Source organism: Nansenia antarctica (genome assembly GCF_963989245.1).
Source record: "Nansenia antarctica genome assembly, chromosome: 1".
Taxonomy (NCBI): domain Eukaryota; kingdom Metazoa; phylum Chordata; class Actinopteri; order Argentiniformes; family Microstomatidae; genus Nansenia; species Nansenia antarctica.
Window position 1 is genome coordinate 36,694,778 of NC_137674.1, and position 25,552 is coordinate 36,720,329.

The 25,552-nt window shown below is 46.1% G+C and overlaps 3 protein-coding genes across 4 annotated transcripts in view; all 3 read right to left on the reverse strand.

The window, feature by feature from the left end:
- The window catches only part of LOC308175884 (transcription factor IIIB 90 kDa subunit-like), a gene marked incomplete at its 3' end in the record, with an annotated part of 66,284 nt that extends 59,955 nt beyond the window's left edge, over positions 1-6,329 (reverse strand). Inside the window, exons 1-2 of the mRNA XM_080550448.1 lie at positions 6,193-6,329; positions 1,562-1,774 (exon numbers count right to left, since the gene is read on the reverse strand). Of these exons, the coding sequence (XP_080406574.1) occupies positions 1,562-1,745 (184 nt within the window). The 5' untranslated portion in view covers positions 1,746-1,774; positions 6,193-6,329. The remainder of the gene's footprint in view (positions 1-1,561; positions 1,775-6,192) is intronic.
- A 1,355-nt stretch (positions 6,330-7,684) lies between these two features.
- zfyve21 (zinc finger, FYVE domain containing 21) lies at positions 7,685-15,624 on the reverse strand. Of its 2 annotated transcripts, XM_080550336.1 has the most exons (8): positions 15,471-15,624; positions 14,132-14,182; positions 13,420-13,588; positions 12,731-12,806; positions 12,152-12,243; positions 11,623-11,676; positions 10,742-10,872; positions 7,685-9,900 (listed from the first exon to the last, which is right to left on the reverse strand). In XM_080550336.1, the coding sequence occupies exons 1-8, from the start codon at positions 15,594-15,596 to the stop codon at positions 9,865-9,867; spliced, it is 735 nt and encodes a 244-aa protein (XP_080406462.1). In that variant the 5' UTR covers positions 15,597-15,624; the 3' UTR covers positions 7,685-9,864. The 2 variants fall into 2 exon arrangements, with proteins under 2 accessions (XP_080406462.1, XP_080406463.1); XM_080550337.1 differs by lacking the exon at positions 11,623-11,676.
- Positions 15,625-20,187: 4,563 nt separating this feature from the next.
- Positions 20,188-25,552, reverse strand: part of klc1a (kinesin light chain 1a) — a 57,533-nt gene continuing 52,168 nt past the window's right edge. Inside the window, exons 15-17 of the mRNA XM_080531597.1 lie at positions 24,010-24,149; positions 21,489-21,555; positions 20,188-20,261 (exon numbers count right to left, since the gene is read on the reverse strand). Of these exons, the coding sequence (XP_080387723.1) occupies positions 20,196-20,261; positions 21,489-21,555; positions 24,010-24,149 (273 nt within the window). The 3' untranslated portion in view covers positions 20,188-20,195. The remainder of the gene's footprint in view (positions 20,262-21,488; positions 21,556-24,009; positions 24,150-25,552) is intronic.

The window sequence follows — 25,552 nt, forward strand, 5'->3', positions numbered from 1 at the left end:
TTTTATATTGAACCGTATGGTTCGCCATCCATGGTTCAATACGCACTAATGAATTCTCAGTATTTCGGTTTATGCTGCGTTCCATTCAAAGTCAGAGGTGGAGTTTGTCTGGAACGCAGTTGCTTCTGTAACTTGTTCAAACGTTTGTTCATGGCGAGCGGAGTTGAGAGCATGGATGTGGTTGAGAGCATGGTGAATAGAGTTGAGAGCATGGATGTGGTTGAGAGCATGGTGAGTAGAGTTGAGAGCATGGATGTGGTTGACAGCATGGTGAGTAGAGTTGAGAGCATGGATGTGGTTGACAGCATGGTGAGTAGAGTTGAGAGCATGGATGTGGTTGAGAGCATGGTGAGTAGAGTTGAGAGCATGGATGTGGTTGAGAGCATGGTGAGTAGAGTTGAGAGCATGGATGTGGTTGACAGCATGGTGAGTAGAGTTGAGAGCATGGATGTGGTTGACAGCATGGTGAGTAGAGTTGAGAGCATGGATGTGGTTGACAGCATGGTGAGTAGAGTTGAGAGCATGGATGTGGTTGACAGCATGGTGAGTAGAGTTGAGAGCATGGATGTGGTTGACAGCATGGTGAGTAGAGTTGAGAGCATGGATGTGGTTGAAAGCATGGTGAGTAGAGTTGAGAGCATGGATGTGGTTGAAAGCATGGTGAGTAGAGTTGAGAGCATGGATGTGGTTGAAAGCATGGTGAGTAGAGTTGAGAGCAGAAATGTGGTTGAGAGGCAACAGTTTGAGGACGCTCCGGATTCCTACAAATCTGTGGGGTTATTTGGGTTTTGGCATTGAATACAACAATGAGGGAACAGAAACGTTACTGTCTGCAAGCATTGCTTCAGGCATGTCTTATATGCGTAAAATGTGTATATGGGCTACCAGCTGTCAAGCCTAAAGTGCACTTTTACTTTTATTTCTTCCTCTCCTATACCAGTAGTCAAGACTATAGGAGGCACCTTTACATTTGAAAGTGTTTATTTATTTATTTTTGATGTTTTGTTCATTTCTATTATGATATACCAGTCATATTCTGGAATGTGTCTGAATGTTACAGTTCCATAAGTATAAGCAAAACTTTTTTATGCACAAAACCCGTACAGAAACAGAACCCGTGACCCAAAAATCGAGGTTCATACCGAACCGTGGGCCAACTGAACCGTTGCACCCCTAGTTCTTACTGCATATAATATTTCAGATGATCTATTTACATCTTTTTACATTATTCAATTGTCACTTCAATGTATTGTTGTTGTTGTTTGTGATGTGAGCTGCTGTAACACCTTAATTTCCCCTCAGGGATCAATAAAGTATCCATCTATCTATCTATCTACCTATTTATCTCTCCATCTGTCCATCTCTCCATCTGTCCATCTATCTATCTATCTATCTATCTATCTATCTATCTATCTATCTATCTATATTGATCACAGGCCAGGAGAAAGACACAGAATGACATACAAGTTTCTTAACTTATTCTCAACAAACTGAGCCAAGCTGTCTGTGTGGATAATACCGTGGTTCACATCATCAACAGAGAGGTCAAGTTAACACTCACAGTCTCCGGCCACAAACTGTCCCACGGCAGAGGAGCCCCCCCCGCCCGTCTCCATGAACTGGACCTCGGACACGATGATGTTGTCCTCCAGCACAGTGCCACAGCCCATGCACACCGCATCCCCGCGGGCCTGGTCCACATCGATGTCTGTGCCCCCGCAGTTCTTACACACCTTAGAGCTCATGATGGACAGATCTGCTCACAGCTCCCAGCCTGGGAGGGCAGAGAGGAGGGGGTGATGAGGCTTATATGTGGATGACAGTGACACAGATGACACTATATATGGCTGGAGTGCACAGCAGTAAAGATATAACTAACAGTAACATGTATGACTGTAGCAGTAACATGTATCACTACATCAGTAACATGTATCACTACATCAGTAACATGCATCACTACAGCAGTAACATGCAACACTACAGCAGTAACATGCATCACTACAGCAGTAACATGTATGACTACAGCAGTAACATGTATGACTGTAGCAGTAACATGTATGACTGTAGCAGTAACATGTATGACTGTAGCAGTAACATGTATGACTGTAGCAGTAACATGTATGACTGTAGCAGTAACATGTATGACTGTAGCAGTAACATGTATGACTGTAGCAGTAACATGTATGACTACATCAGTAACGTGTATGACTGTAGCAGTAACATGTGTGACTGCAGCAGTAACATGCATGACTGTAGCAGTAACATGTATGACTACAGCAGTAACATGTATGACTACAGCAGTAACATGTATGACTGTAGCAGTAACATGTATGACTACAGCAGTAACATGTATGACTGTAGCAGTAACATGTATGACTACAGCAGTAACATGTATGACTGTAGCAGTAACATGTATGACTGTAGCAGTAACATGTATGACTGTAGCAGTAACATGTATGACTGTAGCAGTAACATGTATGACTACAGCAGTAACATGTATGACTGTAGCAGTAACATGTATGACTGTAGCAGTAACATGTATGACTACAGCAGTAACATGTATGACTGTAGCAGTAACATGTATGACTGTAGCAGTAACATGTATGACTGTAGCAGTAACATGTATGACTACATCAGGAAGATGTATGAGACTACAGCAGTAACATGTATGAGTACAGCAGTAACACGTACGACTACATTAGTAACATGTATGACAGTAACATGTATGACTACAGCAGTAACATGTATGACAGTAACATATATGACTACAGCAGTAACATGTATAACTGTAGCAGTAACATGTATGACTGTAGCAGTAACATGTATGACTACAGCAGTAACATGTATGACTGTAGCAGTAACATGTATGACTGCAGCAGTAACATGTATGACTGCAGCAGTAACATGTATGACTGTAGCAGTAACATGTATGACTGTAGCAGTAACATGTATGACTGTAGCAGTAACATGTATGACTGTAGCAGTAACCTGTATGACTGTAGCAGTAACATGTATGACTACAGCAGTAACATGTATGACTGTAGCAGTAACATGTATGACTACAGCAGTAACATGTATGACTGTAGCAGTAACATGTATGACATGTATGACTACAGCAGTAACATGTATGACTACAGCAGTAACACGTATGACTACAGCAGTAACATGTATGACTGCAGCAGTAACATGTATGACTACAGCAGTAACACGTATGACTACAGCAGTAACATGTATGACTGCAGCAGTAACATGTATGACTACAGCAGTAACATGTATGACTGTAGCAGTAACATGTATGACTGTAGCAGTAACATGTATGACTGTAGCAGTAACATGTATGACTGTAGCAGTAACATGTATGACTACAGCAGTAACATGTATGACTACAGCAGTAACATGTATGACTGTAGCAGTAACATGTATGACTACAGCAGTAACATGTATGACTGTAGCAGTAACATGTATGACTGTAGCAGTAACATGTATGACTGTAGCAGTAACATGTATGACTACAGCAGTAACATGTATGACTGTAGCAGTAACATGTATGACTACAGCAGTAACATGTATGACTGTAGCAGTAACATGTATGACTGTAGCAGTAACATGTATGACTGTAGCAGTAACATGTATGACTGTAGCAGTAACATGTATGACTGTAGCAGTAACATGTATGACTGTAGCAGTAACATGTATGACTACAGCAGTAACATGTATGACTGTAGCAGTAACATGTATGACTACAGCAGTAACATGTATGACTGTAGCAGTAACATGTATGACTACAGCAGTAACATGTATGACTGTAGCAGTAACATGTATGACTACAGCAGTAACATGTATGACTGTAGCAGTAACATGTATGACTACAGCAGTAACATGTATGACTGTAGCAGTAACATGTATGACTGTAGCAGTAACATGTATGACTGTAGCAGTAACATGTATGACTACAGCAGTAACATGTATGACTGTAGCAGTAACATGTATGACTACAGCAGTAACATGTATGACTACAGCAGTAACATGTATGACTACAGCAGTAACATGTATGACTGTAGCAGTAACATGTGTGACTGTAGCAGTAACATGTATGACTGTAGCAGTAACATGTATGACTACAGCAGTAACATGTATGACTACAGCAGTAACATGTATGACTGTAGCAGTAACATGTATGACGGTAGCAGTAACATGTATGACTACAGCAGTAACATGTGTGACTGTAGCAGTAACATGTATGACTGTAGCAGTAACATGTATGACTGTAGCAGTAACATGTATGACTACAGCAGTAACATGTATGACTGTAGCAGTAACATGTATGACTGTAGCAGTAACATGTATGACTACAGCAGTAACATGTATGACTGTAGCAGTAACATGTATGACTACAGCAGTAACATGTATGACTACAGCAGTAACATGTATGACTGTAGCAGTAACATGTATGACTGTAGCAGTAACATGTATGACTACAGCAGTAACATGTATGACTGTAGCAGTAACATGTATAACTGTAGCAGTAACATGTATGACTGTAGCAGTAACATGTATGACTACATCAGGAAGATGTATGAGACTACAGCAGTAACATGTATGAGTACAGCAGTAACACGTACGACTACATTAGTAACATGTATGACAGTAACATGTATGACTACAGCAGTAACATGTATGACAGTAACATATATGACTACAGCAGTAACATGTATAACTGTAGCAGTAACATGTATGACTGTAGCAGTAACATGTATGACTACAGCAGTAACATGTATGACTGTAGCAGTAACATGTATGACTGTAGCAGTAACATGTATGACTGTAGCAGTAACATGTATGACTGTAGCAGTAACATGTATGACTACAGCAGTAACATGTATGACTGTAGCAGTAACATGTATGACTACAGCAGTAACATGTATGACTGTAGCAGTAACATGTATGACTGTAGCAGTAACATGTATGACTACAGCAGTAACATGTATGACTACAGCAGTAACATGTATGACAGTAACATATATGACTACAGCAGTAACATGTATAACTGTAGCAGTAACATGTATGACTGTAGCAGTAACATGTATGACTACAGCAGTAACATGTATGACTGTAGCAGTAACATGTATGACTGTAGCAGTAACATGTATGACTGTAGCAGTAACATGTATGACTGTAGCAGTAACATATATGACTACAGCAGTAACATGTATGACTGTAGCAGTAACATGTATGACTACAGCAGTAACATGTATGACTGTAGCAGTAACATGTATGACTACAGCAGTAACATGTATGACTGTAGCAGTAACATGTATGACTGTAGCAGTAACATGTATGACTACAGCAGTAACATATATGACTACAGCAGTAACATGTATGACTGTAGCAGTAACATGTATGACTACAGCAGTAACATGTATGACTGTAGCAGTAACATGTATGACTGTAGCAGTAACATGTATGACTGTAGCAGTAACATGTATGACTGTAGCAGTAACATGTATGACTACAGCAGTAACATGTATGACTGTAGCAGTAACATGTATGACTGTAGCAGTAACATGTATGACTGTAGCAATTACTGTAGCAGTAGCAGTAATGGAACACCCCCCAGGTCTGCCATACAGGAAGGCGTATGTTGTTGTCGCACAACCCTGCACCCCCCCCCCCCCCCCCCCCCCCCCACACACACACACACACACACACACACACACACACACCCACACACACACACACACACACACACACACCCCACCTGCACCCCCCACCACAGAGCATCGACCCTGCTGCACCCCCCACCACAGAGCGCCGACCACTACTGTGCACCGACCCTGCTACGTGGCAATGATCAGCAATCTATAGACACCCTTCTCTGGAGGTCCAACCATCCATGTGTTTTTATATTCCTGCCGTCAGTAACTGTATGTCTGATGCACATACCGGTCAGATTCACTGAACCAGTAAACCGGTTTACTACAGGCTAAGCTAAGCAGCTAACAACTTAACTAACTAACAAGCCTCTCTGTAGCAGTATGAATGGGAGCTGCTGTGAGCGACCTGACAGCTGGCTAACACACACACACACAGAGAGTCTCTCTCTGCTACCAGGGACAGTGACAGTGTCCGAAACACCATGATAACCACAAAGAGTGGTGATATATTAAAGGTAAAATAGTGGACAATACGTACCGGCAAAGTCTGGACAAGTCCTCCACCAACACACCTGCTGGTGGCTTTATGCTAAGCTAGGCTAGGCTAGGCCACGGGCCGTCTTTAAGGCTTTATGGTAAGCTAGGCTAGGCTAGCTAGCAGCAACTTCCACGAGCACAATTCCAAGCTTTCCAGCACTTTCCAGGCTCTGAATGGATGTAAACGAGTTGTACTTGAGTCAGCTGTTTCATATCACCTATCTATATATTTAGTAATTTGCCATCTAGACAACATAATGTTCACTGACAAGCCATGAGCATCTAGCTGCAGTAGTGTGTAGTTCCTGATGAAGGCTGCGTTCGTAAATACGCTCTGGAATCTGATCAGCACTCGTAGAATGCCTCTTGTCCAACCAAATTACTTGGTCCATTTATGATGTTGTACCCAGTGTGCGCTCCGGAGCTCTCAGAGAGAACTTACGAACGCACTCCAAGCCTCACCACCCAATACCAGCCAACATGTGCGTTTTCATGCTTGGGATCTGGACGAGCCCATTTGCTTCTGGAGGGGGAATCCTCCCTGCTCAGGACCGTACACTAATCAGGCATTGAAACATGTACTGTCTGTAACAGTTTCGTTTCGTGCCTAAAACGTGATACTTTGTTACGTGTGACACAGAATGTACAATTACCAATGACGCACGTCGCAACATCTAGAATAAAAAATATATACGGGTTGGCTGCGCCAAACACCCCCATTTACCTTGGTAGCACCGCCTGACCTAGGTATAGCATTACGTCACTGAGTGCAATCGATTTAAAGGTGCTGAACTTCAGATGGTGACACTTACAGAAAAAAAAACTTTTTTCATTTAAATAATTTTGTCTCTATGAATTTCATGTCTCTGAAAATATGTCTCAGCCTACCTATTTTTGTCTTGAAACCATTGTTGTCCATATTTTTAATGTTGAATGTGTGGGTGGTGATGAGGCAGTACTGGTGGCTTAATGTGCTGGTGGTGGCATCAAATCATACTCTCGCCTAGGGCACCTAAATGCCTAGGACCGGCCCTGCTTACAGGTCACAGTGTGTGTGTGTGTGTGTGTGTGTGTGTGTGTGTGTGTGTGTGTGTGTGTGTGTGTGTGTGTCAAGGTGTATGTGTGTGTATAGAATTTTATATATATATATATATATATATATGTGACATATGTCCGAAATAGCTGATTACCAAAACCATCATGGTGTCAACAGGGTTGTTTCAAACCCACCACACCACAGTTATTAAACTGCACTTTATATTTTATTATGCCTTATATTTACAGTGTAAACTGATTATTGATTTATCAATGTTTATTGTTAACTGTTGAATAACTTGAAAATGAGGGTGACCTCAATTGTCCTTTCGAGAATTAATGAAGGTTTGAAATTTAAATGAAATTAAATGATTCATGACAACTAAAATAAATTCAGGAGTGCACATGAGTACCAAACACTTGCTTTTATTCAGCAAGTTCATTTATTTGACTTTGAACAGAAAGTGACATCTTCAGCACGTACAAATAGAAACCGTGACTTCATCACTGTGGGACGACAACTGTAAAAAGGAGACCATAAAGTGCAGCGTTACAAATAATTGCTCTGTGAAATTAACAATGCTTATCCAGCGCTCGAAAACTCCCAATTTCAAACCATAACATGAACACTGGATGAACATTAGAGAGAGGAAGTGAGTCTAGAACCTGAACATAGCGCTGCATCAGGCAGCATTGGTGTCAAAGTCCAGCATCAGGGCCATACAATATAGTTTAGGATCATGGGGTAATGGTAAACACACAGGATCATGGGGTAATGGTAAACACACAGGATCATGGGGTAATAGTAAACACACAGTTGCATGAATTCAACATCATAGTGCATCTCAGACATCATCTTGTGACTTAAGCAAGACTTACCAACGGTCCTCTAAGTGAATACCCACCCACACACTCATGCCATTTTTACACAAAATGCCTCACAAACACATCCAGCAAACACCATCATGTCAACATGCCTCTTATACCAAACCAATCTTGAAGATCCTTGACAATTAAATTGTCACCTTCTACATATTGGCGGGAAAAAATGCCCCACAAGTCACTATTCTTTCTGATAATGCAAAGACATTATTACAATACATAACATTACAGATTTGGTCATTAATAGAATCAGGTCCAATGTATTTATTTGGCATGTAAACTGAAGCATTATGAGTTAGGTAAAAAAACCAACAGAAAAGAGGATTCAAGTGGTGCATCATACTTCATACTAGTAGGGGTAGGTAGGGGGTGGGAGGGGGTGGTAGGGGGTGGGAGGGGGTGGTAGGGGTTGTGGCTCAGCAATTAATTAATTAAAAACCAAAGAAAAACCTCTAAACATGATAACAAAAGGATTACATCATTTTACAGTGTAGGAAAAACCAATGTAAATACAAGTGCTACAAAAATGATAATAGAAAATACTTGAGCAGTAAAAAGTACGTAAGTACACAGCGTCTTGTGTTAAAATAGGAATATTTAACAAAATAGTTCATACAAAAATTCCAATACATGGGACTACATTTAAAGCATGTATTAAACTGTGTGTGTACGTATATTTCACTTTGAACCAGTGAATAATCTGTAAAGCCCTTAGACACGATGGCCTAAAGGGCTAGTCTGCAAACTCTTGTAGCAGAAAGTTTCACAGAGAAGGTGTGAGGCTGAGGGGTGGAACACTTGGGTCTGTCTTCACGTTGTTTTCCTCTACATGGCTGTCTTAGCCGGGTCACTGGTCCACTGGTCCACTAGTCCACTGGTCCTGTCACTAGTCCACTGGTTCTGTCACTAGTCCACTGGTCCACTAGTTCTGTCACTAGTCCTGTCACTAGTCCACTAGTCCTGTCACTAGTCCACTGGTTCACTAGTCCACTAGTCCTGTCACTAGTCCTGTCACTAGTCCACTGGTTCTGTCACTAGTCCACTGGTCCAGTCACTAGTCCACTGGTCCACTGGTCCAGTCACTAGTCCACTGGTTCCGTCACTGGTCCACTAGTCCACTGGTCCTGTCACTAGTCCACTGGTCCAGTCACTAGTCCACTGGTCCACTAGTCCTGTCACTAGTCCACTAGTCCACTGGTTCTGTCACTAGTCCACTGGTCCAGTCACTAGTCCACTGGTCCAGTCACTAGTCCACTGGTCCACTAGTCCTGTCACTAGTCCACTAGTCCACTGGTTCTGTCACTAGTCCACTGGGCCAGTCACTAGTCCACTGGTCCACTAGTCCTGTCACTAGTCCACTAGTCCACTGGTTCTGTCACTGGTCCACTAGTCCACTGGTCCACTGGTTCTGTCACTAGTCCACTGGTCCACTAGTCCTGTCACTAGTCCACTGGTCCTGTCACTAGTCCACTGGTCCACTAGTCCACTGGTCCACTAGTCCACTGGTTCTGTCACTAGTCCACTGGTCCACTAGTCCATTCACTAGTCCACTGGTCCACTAGTCCACTAGTCCTGTCACTAGTCCACTGGTCCTGTCACTAGTCCACTAGTCCTGTCACTAATCCTGTCACTAGTCCACTAGTCCACTGGTCCTGTCACTAGTCCACTGGTCCACTAGTCCACTGGTCCAGTCACTAGTCCTGTTACTAGTCCACTAGTCTACTGGTCCACTAGTCCACTGGTCCACTGGTCTGGGTCACTGGTCCCGAGCTTCATACAGCAGTTTGGCAGCCTATCAGGGGACAGAGATGGAGGACTGACTCTGAGAATGTTCCGGTACATCAACAACAGTTTACACATGTTCAACCTCACCCATGTTATGGAGCATCTGAAGCTACCTAAAGCTACCTAAAGCTAACCTAAAGCTACCTAAAGCTAACCTAAAGCTACCTAAAGCTAACCTAAAGCTAACCTAAAGCTAACCTAAAGCTACCTAAAGCTAACCTAAAGCTAACCTAAAGCTAACCTAAAGCTAACCTAAAGCTACCTAAAGCTAATCTAAAGCTAACCTAAAGCAGAGCTAAAGCTAACCTAAAGCTACCCTAAAGATACCTCAGGCTTGGACGTCCAATATGATGTACCTTGTGCTTATTAATATGAGGTACCTAGGGGTAGTGGTGGTCTAGTGGGTAGTGAGTTGGACTGGAAATCGGAAGGTTGTGAGTTCAAATCCCTGAAACACCACCACTAGTGAGCCATTGAGTAAGGCACTTAGCCCTCAGCTACTGTAATCTGTAATGGTCTGCTAAATGTTCTAATTCTAAATTCTAAATTCCAATTCCTAAATTCATGTACCTTGTGGTTATTAACATGCTGTACCTTGTGCATGGCTGTTCTAGAGTTAATATGATACCTTGTGGCTATTAACATACTGTACCTTGTGCATGGCTGTTCTAGTGTTAATGCTTACCTTGTGCACGGCTGTTCTAGTGTTAATAATAAAAATAATAATAACTTTTTATTTATATAGCACTTGACCCCACCCATGGCTGTTCTAGTATTAATGACCCAACCCATGGCTGTTCTAGTGTTAATGACCCCACCCATGGCTGTTCTAGTGTAGTATGTGGTACCTTGTGCATGGCGGCCAGCCAGCAGGAGGAGGTCTTCCTGTCGTCTGCTGCCTCCAGGCGGAGCTGCTGGGCGTCCTGAGAGCCGGGGGGCCGGTAGTGGAGCAGCATCCCACTGGCCCGGGAGTTCCCCCCTACACACACACACACAGAGAGACACATACACACACACACACACACACACACACACACACACACACACACACACACAGACACAGACACAGACACAGACACGCACAGAGACAAACAGAGACAAACAGAGAGACGCACACAGAGACAGACAGAGACAGAGACACACAGACACACACACACACACACACACACACACACACACACACGTAGGGTAAGAGCACACCATCCAGAGAGGACCCCAATAGTGTTACACCCCTGGATGGTTCACTTTGAAGATTCACCTTCTTTTAACACTGCCCAATACGTTCTACTTTCTTTGACACAAGACACATGAGGGTGAAATGTTCCCAGTACACAGAACAGGAGAGAGCACGGCACAGTCATAACATGCAGGCTTCTCTTCAGTGTTAGCCAACGTACTACACATGGCAATGAAGCTACAGCAACTAGTGAATGACAACATGAGCACACACCAACGGACAGGCCTGCACAAACACAACATGAAGCAGAATGAAAATATCTCCTCTTCTGAGGCTACAAACTGGTCGTAGGCACAGAGCAGGTCAATAATCTCACAGTTACCATGGAAGCATGCATATGGAGCTGACAGTCTGATCTAACACTGATATCTAATGGGTAGGTAGTGAAAGGGGGATCCCCGTTACAAGCAGCGACACAGGAAGGCAGATGGGCTGAAGGCAGGAAGTCAGGAGGAGGAGGAGTGAGAGACCAGGCAGATAACCAGCTCTAACCTTCAGAGATATACTGGCTGTCCAGCAGGCTGGTGTAAGTGTGAATGTCATTCTCTAAGACCACCCAGAGGCAAGAGTGAAAGAGGGGAAAGAGTGTTAATATAAAATAAAATAAACAGAGGAAACAGTTGCATTACTACCCTAGTAACAGCAGAACGTACTTACTAGTTACTTACTAACCATGCTGTTAGATCAGTTAGGGGTTTAACAATCAAGAGACAACGTCATCTGAATTCCCAGTATAGAGGACATGTGATCATACTTCAGTAGGAAGCTTGTTATTTCATCCACCCACAGGACACTTTAACAGCTCTCAGCAGCCTGCAATCATGCTCATGCACACTCACAGACTGTCCTTTTGCCATTTGTACTGAGAGAGAGAGAGAGAGAGAGCGAGAGAGAGAGAGAGAGAGAGAGAGAGAGAGAGAGAGAGAGAGAGAGAGAGAGAGAGAGAGAGAGAGAGAGAGAGAGAGAGAGAGAGAGAGACAGACCAGGTCTATAAACAGGGACATACTGTCCAGAGCCTTACCTTCTGGTGTGGAGCCCTCTGTCAGCACCTGCATACTGGAGATCCGAGACAGCTCCACCTCAAAATGACTCTCCCCGTCTAAGAACAGATACCTGAGGAGAGAGGGGGGGGGGAGAGAGAGAGAAAGAGAGGAAGAGAGGGAGAGGGGAGAGGGGAGAGGGGAGAGGGGGAGAGAGAGGGGGGAGAGGAAGGGTGAGGCCCACAGCAAAGCAGTAAAAGTATTAGATGGATGAATGGCCGTTGCTAAAGTAACTTCCTGTCAACAGTAAGACGGTGACCTGGGGAGTGTCTGTCCTAGATTACCTCCCCTCTGTGTTTGCAAGAGAGGAAGTTAGAGAGAAAGAGAGATAATGTGAGAGAGTAAGTGAGAGAAAGAGAAAGAGAGAGGGAGAGAAAGAGAGAGAGACAGAGACAGAGAGAGAGACAGAGAGAGAGACAGAGAGAGGGAGAGACAGAGAGAGGGAGAGACAGAGAGAGACAGAGAGAGAGAGAGAAAGTGAGAGAGAAGAGAGAGAGAGAGAGAGAGAGAGAGAGAGAGAGAGAGAGAGAGAGAGAGAGAGTGTTTAACCCTCCAGGTACCTGTGGTTGTTGGAGAGTCGAGTCATCATGGTCTCTGACTTCTCTGACGAGCCCAACGTGACCAGAAACGACCCACCTGTTACAGAGAAGTGCTGTTACCATACCATACCAACTAACCATGACTAGTCCCATAACAACTAACCATTACTAGTCTAACCATGACACCATTAGTCCAACATGCTGCAAGCCTTTCACTGCAGCCCTTCCCCCCCCCCCACCACCACCACTGACCACCTCACTGGCGGTTTTTAAAACTGTGTTTGGGCTGGAAATCAATCCCATCTGGCAACCCTGACTGCAGCCACCCCTTGCCCTGCAGCAGCTCTCCATGATGATAATGGATGTTCCATTAAGGGTGAGTGATGCAGAATGGAGAGAACTCCATGTTCTAACCAGACCAGACTGACCCAACAGACTCATCTAGCCTGGCTGGAGCAGAGAGAGAGAGGGGAGGGGAGGGGGGGTGAGCAGCGTATCTGCACCTCAGGCCTGACCCTAACCCCTGACCCCTAACCCCTGACCCTGACGCTGACCATAACCCTAACCCTGATCCTGACCCCTGACCCTGACACCTGACCCTAACCCTGACCAGTGACCCAGACCCTGTCCCTAACCCTGACCCTGGACCTGGACCTGACTCTGACCCCTGACCCTGACCTGCCATCAGACTCACCTGCCATCAGACTCACCTGCCATCAGCACCTTCAGCTGTTTGTCGTAGAAGTCGGCCTCCTTCTGGGACAGCGAGCTGCACTCCCCACACTGCCTGACCGGGTCCACGAAGCACATCCTGGGCAGCGCCACCTTCTTACTGCAGCACTTATCACAGAAACACCTCCCACAGCGCCGGCAGTGGTGCTGCAGGACAGGAGGACAGAGGGAGGGGAGGAGGCAGGAGGGATGAGAGAGAGAGAACCGGCCCTCAATCATCTCAGATGTCAGAACTTTGCCAAGGAATGTTATGATACATGTTTCGGTTCCACTTCCAACTGTCAATTTAACGCTAGAACAGCCGTGCCTTTTTTAGCTACTATAAGAGCCTTTGTAGTCTTTACAATGGAAAGCTGCTACTTACACATAACGACCACTAGTTGGCCATCTTGTAAATTAGCCTGCCTCCTACACAGAAAAACTGCAAAATAGCTTTATACTAGCTTATCCCGATGTTTTTGAAAATGTAAGGATACTGGGTGGTAGAACGCACACATCTAGTGCAAGTCATGAAAGGAGGGTCCTGACATTTGATCGAATGCAAAGATATAAATGTTTTTTTACTCACATGGGTCAAATGACCCCACCCATGGCTGTTCTAGTGTTAACTCAGGCATCCCTCACGCTACATGACATGTTACTGATGGGCCAACGTTGTCTGTGTGATAAGTAAGTAAGGCGAGGTCAAACCTTTCTTGTGATGAAATCGAATTTCCCGTCACACTGCATACATCTGGGGCACTGCAGGGGAAGAGGACATTGCACAACGCATAACTGGAGGTTATAAAAGAAGTGGTTGGACAGGAAAAAGAAGCGCTGAATCACATGAGTTGAGTTACAGAAAGACTTCAGTTCTGTACACAACAACAACACACCCATAAGACTGAAACAGCACACCCATAAGACTGAAGCTACTGATAGGCTGGATACAACCAGAAGAGAAGAATTCTACTGTTCACAACAAACACCTTCAGGCCAGGGTTTAACCTTTCAACCCCACATGGGTGCAGAAGTGCACACACACACACACACACAGACTCTGTCTCTCTCTCTGTCAATCTATCACACACACACACACACACACACACACACACACACTGTCTGTCTGTCTGTCTGTCTGTCTGTCTGTCTGTCTGTCTGTCTGTCTGTCTCTCTCTCTCTCTCTCTCTCTCTCTCTCTCTCTCTCACACACAGACACACAGACTCCGTCTATCGCTCTCTCTGTCAATCTATCACACACACACACACACACACACACACACACACACACACACACACACACACACACAGACTCCGTCTATCTCTCTCTCTCTCTCTGTCAATCTATCACACACACAGTCAATCTCTCTCTCTATCACACACACACACACACACACACACACACACACACACACACACACACACACACACACACACACACACACACAGAGACAGAGACAGACACACACACAGACACACACACAATTATCTCATTGAAATTCCTTTGTTTCCAGTTCTTTGTATCTCAGTTTTTCCCTCCTCTCTCCACCTGACTTGTGCACACAACCCCTAACACCACCCAGACACAGCAGGCTGCTCCCATGTGGCAGAAAGCTTCCGTGTGTAGACAGAGAGACAGATAGAAGTTAGCTGTTTAGCTAGCACTGACAGCTAGCTCCTCGGGCCAGTGGGGTGACAGGGGCTGCGTTCGTCAATTCGCTCAGAGCGCCGGAGCGCACACTGGGTTTAACGTCATAAAGGAACCAAGTGATTTGATTGGACAAGAGGCATTCCATGAGTGCTGATCAGATTTCCAGAGCGTATTTACGAACGCAGCCAGGGTGACATGCTGTGGAGCTACTAGGCACCGAGAAGCTTTGCTGTAACAGTGGAGGACGATATTCTTGCTCGATCAGATATTACTTTAGTATATAAGCCGCTTATAATGGACTGAGGTCAGTAGCTAGCAGCAGCAGATACAGCCCAACCAGTCCTGGTGGTCGTTGGTGGTCCGAGTGGCTGGAGGTTTCCATCACCGACAAACACTCACCTCTCTGTCCGGGACCCACAGCGGCTCGTCCAGGGAGAAGGGGCTGTTGAAGGCGCCGTTCTCCGGGACCATCCTCAGCCCGCTCGGGCTGCGGACTAGTTTCTTGCCATCAGGCACCGAAGACATGTTTTTTTCCACCAACAACAATCCTCCTTGTCTCTTCCTCTCTACGGCCATAAACTCCCAAAACACGCCTGTCGAGTAGATCGACAGAGGCCTTGGCCAATAGAATCGCGCTGAGAGTAGATTGATAGTGCCCTCGGTCAATAGAATTGCGCTGAAAGTTAATTGACAGAGCCCTTGGTCAATAGAATCGCGCTGAGTACAATTAAACGTCACGTGATGAACTGGGACAGACGCAAAGTGACGTTGTTTGGTTTTCTGACGCCTCCCATTCGCTGTTGAAAGCGACGCACGCAACAGTTATTTACTTTCACGAAACTTCAGCAGGAGGGTATTCCATCAACGTCGTTAAAGTAAAATCTTAAATAGGCTTGTTTTTTTATAACTCTCGCGAGATTCGGCTAAATATGACTGTATTTTTGTTGTTAAATCTCGCGAGACATGTCAGAATAAACCTGGATTTTCCTTTAGCGACGTTGATGGCCCCAGGATTTTTTTTGTGTCTACATTTACATTTACATTTTTGGCATTTAGCAGACGCCTTATTCCAAAGCGACTTACAATCAATACATTTGAATACTAAGCATGTGAATCAGCAATCCACCATTCGTTGCAGGAAGAGTAATCTAGCTCGGGCCCGGGGCCACTGATAGAAGGAAAAACCTTCTCCCTATCGCCTTCTACTGAAACTTTTTTTTTTTTTTTTTTACTGGAGAAACTGAGAAACAGTACAAGGGGGGCAGTAGAAGTTCTTAGGGACACAGTAGAGGGGAAAGCGGGTGTCTTTAGGAGACGTAGTGGTGAGGGTCAGAAGATTTCTCAGGAGGAGCAGTTAAGATGTAACCTGAAGAGATGGGTCTTCAGTCTACGACGGAAGATGGGTAGTGACTCTGCCGTTCTGACAGCCGTGGGGAGCTCATTCCACCAGCGGGGAGCCAGAGTTGTGAAGAGACGTGATCGGGCAGCCCGACTGCTGTGTAGAGGAGGTGGGGCCAGTCGGCCAGCCGAGGTGGAGGAGCGGAGTGAGCGGGCAGGGGTTTGGGGGGTTACCATTTCCTTTAGGTAGGCAGGGGCTGTCTACAGGCTTTCACATTGAAATGTTTGGACGCTACACACAAAAACATGTTGACGACTCCCCTAATACATTTTGATAAGCTTCCCTCCATTTATGAAAACATCAATGTGTCAAGTGTTGCAACGGCATAATGGATTCAGAGAATTATATGATATTATATTATTATATACATTTCAGTGAATTGTAATATAATTCAGGCGGCTTGTAGAGAGTAGATATGTAATCCAGTAGGGGGCGCTAAGAGAATGTGTTTTTGGTACGGTTTGGCCTAAATCCTCATATCCCAAATATCTCATGCATGAGAGTTCTGCTTAAATGCCAAGTCACCACCAGACCAAATAAGGACAGAGGGACCAACATTTTATCGTTTTTATTCATACAATTTTTTACACCATACACATATATTTTAGCAGGACAAAAACATAATCACCACAGTACAAGCAAGAAGAGCCAGCACAGCAGACAGCCTACTGGGAGGGGGGGGGGGGCTACTGGGAGAGGTTGGGGGGCAGTTACTAGTTGAGTCTGATCCTATTGCCAGTCTAGCCCAGGACATCCCGAAACATACACACAAAGCCCCCCACACCCCCATCCCTACATAGAGGGAGGACAAAAGTGCACTTTCAGAGATAAGGGGATGGACAGACAGTAGCTCTAGCTCTAGAGGCCGGTGCGGTTACCACAGCAACACCAACAACATGGCCGTGTCGTATCCAGGCAGTCCTTGCGGGGTCAAAGGGCAGGGTGGCGTGTCATTGCTTCAGGGCCGACCCTAACCTAAACCTTTCTCCATATGAAGCAGCGCACCATCTCAACAGTAACTCATAGTATCACTGCTTATAGAATTACTAACTCACTCATGTAAGCATATTCACTTCATCATAGCCATCACAACTAAAACACAATAAACATTTGTCTTTAAAAAGAAAGCAACATTGGTCTGACAGTAAATGAAAAGACCGATACGTTGTTGAGAGAGTAAAGGATTACTGTCCAGGTAGTTAAGGTGGTCATAACCACCTGGTGGGTATGATAATATGAAACATTTTCTCCCTGTAAATCTTCAATTATCAATCTTTTTTATTTATTCGTGGCCAGTTTTTACAATTCCACACCTGTGACCAGTAGTATAATGGCGATGTGTAAATAACATCATTCAATGTCTGACTGTGGTACCTCTCAGGTGACTCTGGTTAGAGTTGGGGAAAACACATAAAATAGGTTGATGACTGACAGACTGATCAACAGCCAGTTGTGAGCTTTATACTCATAAAACATATAGGATATGTATATTTTTGCAGATATATTTTGTCCTGACAAGCGCAATTGACGTTGTAATAATGTAATCTAAAAAGCAGCGAAAGTCAAATGACGCTTGATAAAATACATATTTGAAGAGAGAATTCTGGTAAGATATAGGCCTTTGTTTTAGTTAGACATTTTCAACCGAATGTTTCATGCAATATCAAACAAAAGCAAAACCTATTGGCCATACCATACTTGCAGTGCAACCCCCTTGGCAAACGTTGTGTTCCTGTTCACTGTTGCCAAATTCATTCTGCATAGAAAACCGTTAGCATTAGCCACCATATATATATATATACCATATACAGTATATATATACCATATATATATATATTATTTAGCAAGCAAATATAAACTGTAACATAATGGACACTTCCTTTAAAATCCCTCACTCCTTGTTTCTTAGTTCCTGTTAGTTACAGCTTAACATCCTGTTAGTGACAGCTGAACATTGTTTTCGTTAAAATATTCAGTTCTTTGCACTAGAAAACATCCAAGTGAGGCACTAGTGGGGTCGCTGGTCCTGCAGAATGCCTCCTCATTTCAAACGTAACTGTCATTCTCCTCAGTCTGACACCAGAACAGTCCACACAGCCTCAGCACAGCCTCATCCAACCATCTCCTCCAAGCCCATATCAGACTCAGTAGCATCAGGCTTATCACTAACACACAAGGTCCTGACCAGGGAAAATGCCTGAGCCAATTTCCCTGTAAATCGCATTCACACATTCCCCTTACCAGGTAAATTCCATGGAATATACTGGGAAGGCTCATATGTGTGAAAGGGGTTTAACACACATCTGACAGAGAAGAGAGACCGGGTGGAGGTGGGGTGGGGGGTGGAGGTGCATTAATCACATGTAATCTGCCCCAATTAAGGCACACACCTGATGCTGACTACTGATGTGTAAATCTGTGGAACACCACATAATCATGATCCTAAGCTGGTAATAGCACACCGATAGCTATTGTATATTAAATCAACATAACGAAGGTACTTCAAATTATCACAAATCTTCTTTACTTTTGTGTTGTATCACAAAAAACGTAGTTATAGACCTATACAACTTGTATAGATAGTTGTAATGTTGTAACACACGTATTCAAAACAAGTGGTATCCAATTTCCCTCACTTCATAATTCATATAAGTGTAAAGTTATCTCTCAATTCATCATTCAGTAGACAGTAGCAGTAGGCAATTTTCCACCGTGACAATGTTGTTCTGCTATTAGGCTACTGAAGAAGTAATTTGATTGTAACCGGTTTGTGTTTAAAAAAAAAAAAAAAGTTTAGTGGAGTCAGTGTCTTCCAAATCAGCCCCACTAGCTATTCTCTGCAACAATCCTGAGAAAGTGATATACTTCATGTGCCAACACAACACTCCTGCCAAATAACTTCTGGAACACATCTGGATCAGACCGTTCACTTGTAGTAACATCATGTAACTATAGCGCCCCCTGGAGCAGCAGAACACATTAAATAATAACTTATAACACGATAAAAATAACAATAACGCAAATGTAAACATATACATTATATAACCACAGCTAGCTCTTCAATGAAAACACACAGGATAATAATGATGGACGTACAATGAGTGAGAGGGCGCACACACACACACGGGCGCGCACACAAACACACACCACTCTCTCACATAGGCAGTCAAAACCACAATGCACGCCCACACTGACACACGAACACACAAACTGAACAAAAGTGTCCTTCATCGTAATATACCACGTAGCACAAATATATATGTTATAATATATATGTTGGTATAAAAAAGAGAGAGAAGAGAGAAGACATGACAACAACCCTCCTCTAAAGAAAACCAATGACCGTTGGAACTCAAAGTGCTTTCACGAGAACACTAAACCTTAAAGTTTAACCAACAGTTAAATGTGAAAACGTTTAGTTTAGTGCGCAGTGATCAGTTGTTCAGTATTAAACCTGGGCCATTTGTGCAGTGATCAGGTGGGTTGTGTACGGGTTAGGAGGACGGGTGGTGTGGTTGAAGGTATGTGGGAGATGTTGCGATGACGATCGGCGGTAGCACGGGGGAGGGAGAAGGTCGACGCTGCAACGGAGGCTGTCTTTCAAGGCCGACGACGTCTTCCTAGGATGAGGACGTCTTCCGAGGAAGGATCTTGACGTCAGGATCCCGATGATCCCGTCTCCTCCGTCCCCGCTCCTCCTCCTCACCCCGGACCCTCCCAGGCCTTCAGCGCGCCAGGTCGGTGTGACTGGCGCTCAGGTCACGACTCTTTCTCAGACGATTATTTCGCTCCTAGAGAAGGCGGCAGAGAGGAGATCAGGGGTTCAGAATAGGATGAATTAATTATCTGAAGAGAGAGTGAAGGAAATCAGTAAATTCCATGCTTATGGGGGTCCGTGAAATATGACAAAGACAAAATCTTTACATTCCATTATGGAGACAATACTGGGGTTCTGCAGGGATATGGAATAAATAAATAAATGAGCAGATATGAAGGGGTTCATGGCTGACTGCTGACTTTGAGTCTCGGGAAATGTGCTTTAAAATTCAAATGAGATGAGACCACGCATCAAGTTGATTGATAGATCGGTGGGGGTGACACCCCAGTCCGGCCCTCGGTGACAGACGGGTCGTGCAGACACAGATCAGTAATGTAACTCTGGAGGAACACACAAGGCCAGAACCACCATCCCGCCCTGAACCACGGTCCAACGGGACGCTCAGATGTCTAATGGTCGCTGTTGATCTCCTGTAGGACACCTGTTAACCTACCTGACAACAGACACAGGGTTGCCAGATGGGATTGAATATTTCCAGCCTAACCCCAGTCTAAAAACAGCTAAATCCACCAAAAAAACAGCCCAAAACCTATAATTAGAAAAACGCCAATAGGCTACTTTTGGGCAGGTGCCCATCATCTCCTGCCCCTAAACTGTATGTCTGCTGCCAATGATGTTTGTAAAATGAAATAAAAAGCTGCACATTGTATCTAGCTCTCTGCGGTCCCTTCCTACACTCTTCACACACGCATGATGGTTAACCAGTGAGCAACAGCAGTGGAAAGCGTTAGTTCCTATCTATGTTGAACAACCAGTTATTATTATTATTATTATTATTATTACCTGTGGTTTACCGAGGTTACTGGGTGGGTTAGCAGTGAACACGATGGGGGTAAAAAACACGTTAGTCTGTGAACCGTGGTGATGTTACTACAAGTAGTGGGCAGGTTCTGAGATGACTTTTCCCGTGGACCGATGATGTTTGGGGCTGGCTTGACCAAGTGGATCGATTCGGGGGGGGAGGGGGGGGGGGTTGAGTTGAGTTGAGTTGGAGTCCATAAATGGAAGGAAGTAGCAGAGAGTAGAATGAGAAATAAATAAAGGGAGAGGTCGAGGGAGAGAACTTCCAAAGGTGAGGGCAGTGTAAGGGAGAAGAGGTTGAGAAAAGGTGGTGGTGAAAGACTGAAGGTAAGAGGACAGGAGGAAAGAGAGGAAGATTGAACCAGTTGGGCTTCCTTACTTGGTAGTGGTCCACGGCCGCCCGGTCCGTCACGTTTAGAACCCCCAGAGAGCTGGCCCGCGTCATGCTGCACCCAGAACAGTGACATGCAACAGGATGTCAGTGGGGGGGGGGGGGGGGGGTGAGAGGTCAAAGGGTCAGGGGTGAGGAGAGGGACATGTGTGACCCATGGAAATGGTATGTTGGGTTAAAGACATTAATGGACACAAACAGACACAGGTTAGTTGTCACCCGACACCAAACACACACATACTGTATAGCCACCACACACATATAGCCACCACACACACATATAGCTGTACACACATAGCCACTTTTACCTGGTCTGTTCAAATGTTTTATCAAACTGAGAGCTCCTGTCTGACTGGGCCTCTCTGCTCTCTCCCATCAGGGATTCTACTGTCACTAATGCTTCTATTTGACCCCCTCCTCTTATGGATGAGATATAGAAGAGAGAAGATAGAGTGTAAAAGCTGTTGAGAGTGAGAACGAATAATCAGTGCAGTTGTCTAAAAACAAACAGTTAGTATAGTAGCCAAATCTGTGTTAGTTTCCTCTGCTTCAAGGTTTGTTTGTTTGTTTGTTTGTTCATTAGGATCCCCATTAGCTAATGCCATGCCATTAGCTAGTCTTCCTGGGGTCCGATAAACGTAAAAACAAGGTAATGTTAATGTTGGTAACGGTCATGTTGTACTGATCAGTAAAATTCAACTGTCATCTGTCCCCACTGAGAGAGCCATGGAGACAGTTCTTCACTGATCATAACTGATCATAACTGATCATAACGGGGTTATCCCTGATCGTAAAGGGTAGACGAGAACCTCAAACCACCTGACACAAACAGGAAGAGGAGCACAGAGACAGGAAGTCGTGTCAGAAACACAGACCGTGTGAGTAAACAGATGAGGCATGCAGTACCCGTTCACAAGGAAGAGTTTATTCATAAATAAAAGCACAACACAGTAATAGATAGATGGATTAGAAAAAACTCTAAAATAAAACACGATGGCCATGCAGACAAACATAACTTATGACACAGACAATTTCACAATGAAATAATAAAAAATAAAAAAACTATATAATAATATAAAATAAAAAATAATATAAAATGTGCACTTGAAATAGTGTAAAAAAATAAAATAAAAGGAATAAAAAAGGCAAGAAAATACATAAAGTAAAAACAAAATTAAAAAGGGTTTATTAGGCTGAAAAGGCATTTCAAAGCAGACAATTAGTAGTATTTGGCAACCCCATGTTCCCTTATCCTCTCTATCTACTCCTGTCAAAAAGGCAAGATTGATGATCCCATGTGATTGAGAGCAAGTCTGTGTAAACAGTGAACGTGACCTTTTAAAAAACATTTCTCCCATGCAGCAGCTAGGGCACGTGGGATACGCTCACGTCTAGACCATATTAGAGCATAAACACAGACGCTGGCATAGTAAACCCCAAAACTCATTGATCCTATTTATAAACATTACAAGGCAGAGTTTTTTGTGGAGGAAAAATTATTCCCATAACATTTTCCCCATCAATGGAAGTAACAGAATCTTCTACTCTTTGTATAGAAGTGTTAGCTGTGATCTGGGGTGGTCCAGTGGTCCAGCACCGCAGTCTACAGTGCACACATATGCCCATGTCAGCATAGGTTCGATAGGTCCGTCTCATGCCCTGCTGATATGCCCTCTCTCTGTTCTTCTCCTTACTTTCCTGTCTGTCTTCACTGTATCTGTCCAATAAAATGAAAAATATGAGTGGGACTGCCCTACTCAGAAAAAATAACTTAAAAAAAGAAAAAAGAAGAAGTGTTAGCTAATAGCTACGGGCTAACCTTCTCTCAGCTCCAGAGGCACAGAGGTGTTCTGGGTTCATGCAGTGCCAGCTATGGAGAAATATAATGAACTTTCAACACCACATTTTAAAAATATTAATTGCCTACAAGGGCAACTAGGGGGGAAACAAGGGGGGCAAGGCCTTTTTCAGCGGTGGCAGCTGCCCCCCCGCGCTCCCCCTTGTATCCGCCCATGAGTGTGTGCCAGTGCCAGTGTGTGCCCATCAGTGTGTGCCCGTGAGCGTGGCATTCAGAGCTTCAGTGCCGTTGTAAGTGTGCGACGGCTTCCTTGACCTGTATTAGTGCCAGTGTGCCAACCCCCCCCTCCTCTAGTTCATTAGTTGTGCAAAAACAGGTCTCCATGGTTACCCCAGAGTTCACCCCCCCCCCCCAGGCCAGCAGAGTGGTGTCTCTCTCTCCTGGGCTGACCTCCAACAACCCACAAAGCCCTGGGGCTGGGCTGACCTCCCACAATGCCCTGGGGCTGGGCTGACCTGACCTCCCACAATACCCTGGGGCTGGGCTGACCTCCCACAATGCCCTGGGGCTGACCTCTAGTAGTCACATTAAGATGACACACCACCACCACTCCAGTGGAAGGAGGGTTAGGCTCCCCACCCCCCACCCCACCCCGGGGGGGTCTCCTGCTGAGGGGGGGTCAGAGGTGGTGGGGGGTGGGGGGATAGTTACCCGGGGTTCTTGGGCTCCTGGTCGCGTGCGGCCCCCCCCCCTCCGCCCTTCAGCTTGCGGACCAGCTTCTCACTGCTACGGCGGATGGAGGCCCGGAGCTTAGAGAAGCTGCCGCTCCTCCTCAAAGACCCAGACCCGTCCTGGGGAGGGAAGAGAGGGAGGAGAGGGAGGAGAGGGAGGAGGGGGAGGAGAGGGAGGAGGGGGAGGAGGGGGAGGAGAGGGAGGAGAGGAAGAGAGGGAGGAGAGGGAGGAGAGGGAGGAGAGGGAGGAGAGGGAGGAGAGGGAGGAGGGGAGGAGGGGGAGGAGAGGGAAGAGAGGGAGGAGAGGGAGGAGGGGGGAGGAGGGGGAGGAGGGGGAAGAGAGGGAAGAGGGGGAGGAGAGGGAGGAGGGAGAGGAGGGGGAGGAGGGGGAGGAGAGGGAAGAGAGGGAAGAGGGGGAGGAGAGGGAGGAGGGAGAGGAGGGGGGAGGAGGGGGAGGAGAGGGAAGAGAGGGAAGAGGGGAGGAGAGGGAGGAGGGGGGAGGAGGGAGAGGAGAGGAAGGAGAGGGAGGAGGGGGAGAGGGAGGAGGGAGAGGAGGGGGAGGAGGGGGAGGAGAGGGAAGAGGGGGGGAGGAGAGGGAGGAGAGGGAGGAGGGGGAGGAGGGGAGGAGGGGGAGGAGAGGGAGGAGAGGGAAGAGAGGGAGGAGAGGGAGGAGAGGGAGGAGGGGGGAGGAGGGGGAGGAGAGGGAGGAGGGGGAAGAGGGGGAGGAGAGGGAGGAGAGGGAGGAGAGGGAGGAGGGGGAGGAGAGGGAGGAGAGGGAAGAGAGGGAGGAGAGGGAGGAGGGGGAGGAGGGGGAGGAGGGGAGGAGAGGGAGGAGGGGGAGGAGGGGGAGGAGGGGGAGGAGAGGGAGGATGGGGGAGGAGAGGGAGGAGAGGAAGAGGGGGAGGAGGGGGGTTAGGAGAGGGAGGAGGGGGAGGAGGGGAGGAGAGGGAGGAGAGGGATGAGGGGGAGGAGGGGGTGTAGGAGAGGGAGGAGGGGAGAGGAGGGAGGAGAGGGAGGAGAGAGAGGAGAGGGAGGAGGGGTGGAGGGAGAGGGGGAGGAGGGGGGTTGGAGAGGGAGGAGGGGGAGGAGGGGGGTGGAGTGGGAGGTGGGGGAGGAGGGGGGTTAGGAGAGGGAGAGGGGAGGTGAGGGAGAGGGTGGAGAGGGAGGAGGGGGAGGAGGGGGAGGGAGGTGGGAGGAGGGGGAGGAGGGGGTGGGAGTGGGAGGAGGGGGAGGAGGGGAGGAGGGGAGAGGGTGAGGATGAGGGGGTGGGGGTGGGAGGAAGGGGGGTTAGGTGAGGGTGGAGGGTGGAGGGGTGGAGGGGGTGGAGGGGAGGAGGGGGGTGGTGAGGGAGTGGGGGAGGAGGGGGAGAGGGGAGGAGGGGGTGAGGGGGTGTGTGGGATGGGGGAGGAGTGGGGGAGAGAGGAGGGAGGAGGGGGAGGTGGGGAGGTGGGGAGGAGGGGGTGGAGGGGGGGAGGAGGGGGAGGAGGGGAGGGGTGAGGAGGGGGGAGGAGGGGAGGAGGGGG

What these genes read in the sequence shown, in the direction of transcription:
- zfyve21 (XM_080550336.1), bottom strand. Translation starts at nt 15,596, where the DNA reads ATGTCTTCGGTGCCTGATGGCAAGAAACTAGTCCGCAGCCCGAGCGGG. An exon ending in TGTGGGTCCCGGACAGAGAG is followed by an intron (nt 14,183 to 15,470) that starts GTGAGTGTTTGT and finishes CTTCCCCTGCAG; the next exon opens with TGCCCCAGATGTATGCAGTG. An exon ending in GGCTGGCCGCCATGCACAAG is followed by an intron (nt 9,901 to 10,741) that starts GTACCACATACT and finishes GTCCCCTGATAG; the next exon opens with GCTGCCAAACTGCTGTATGA.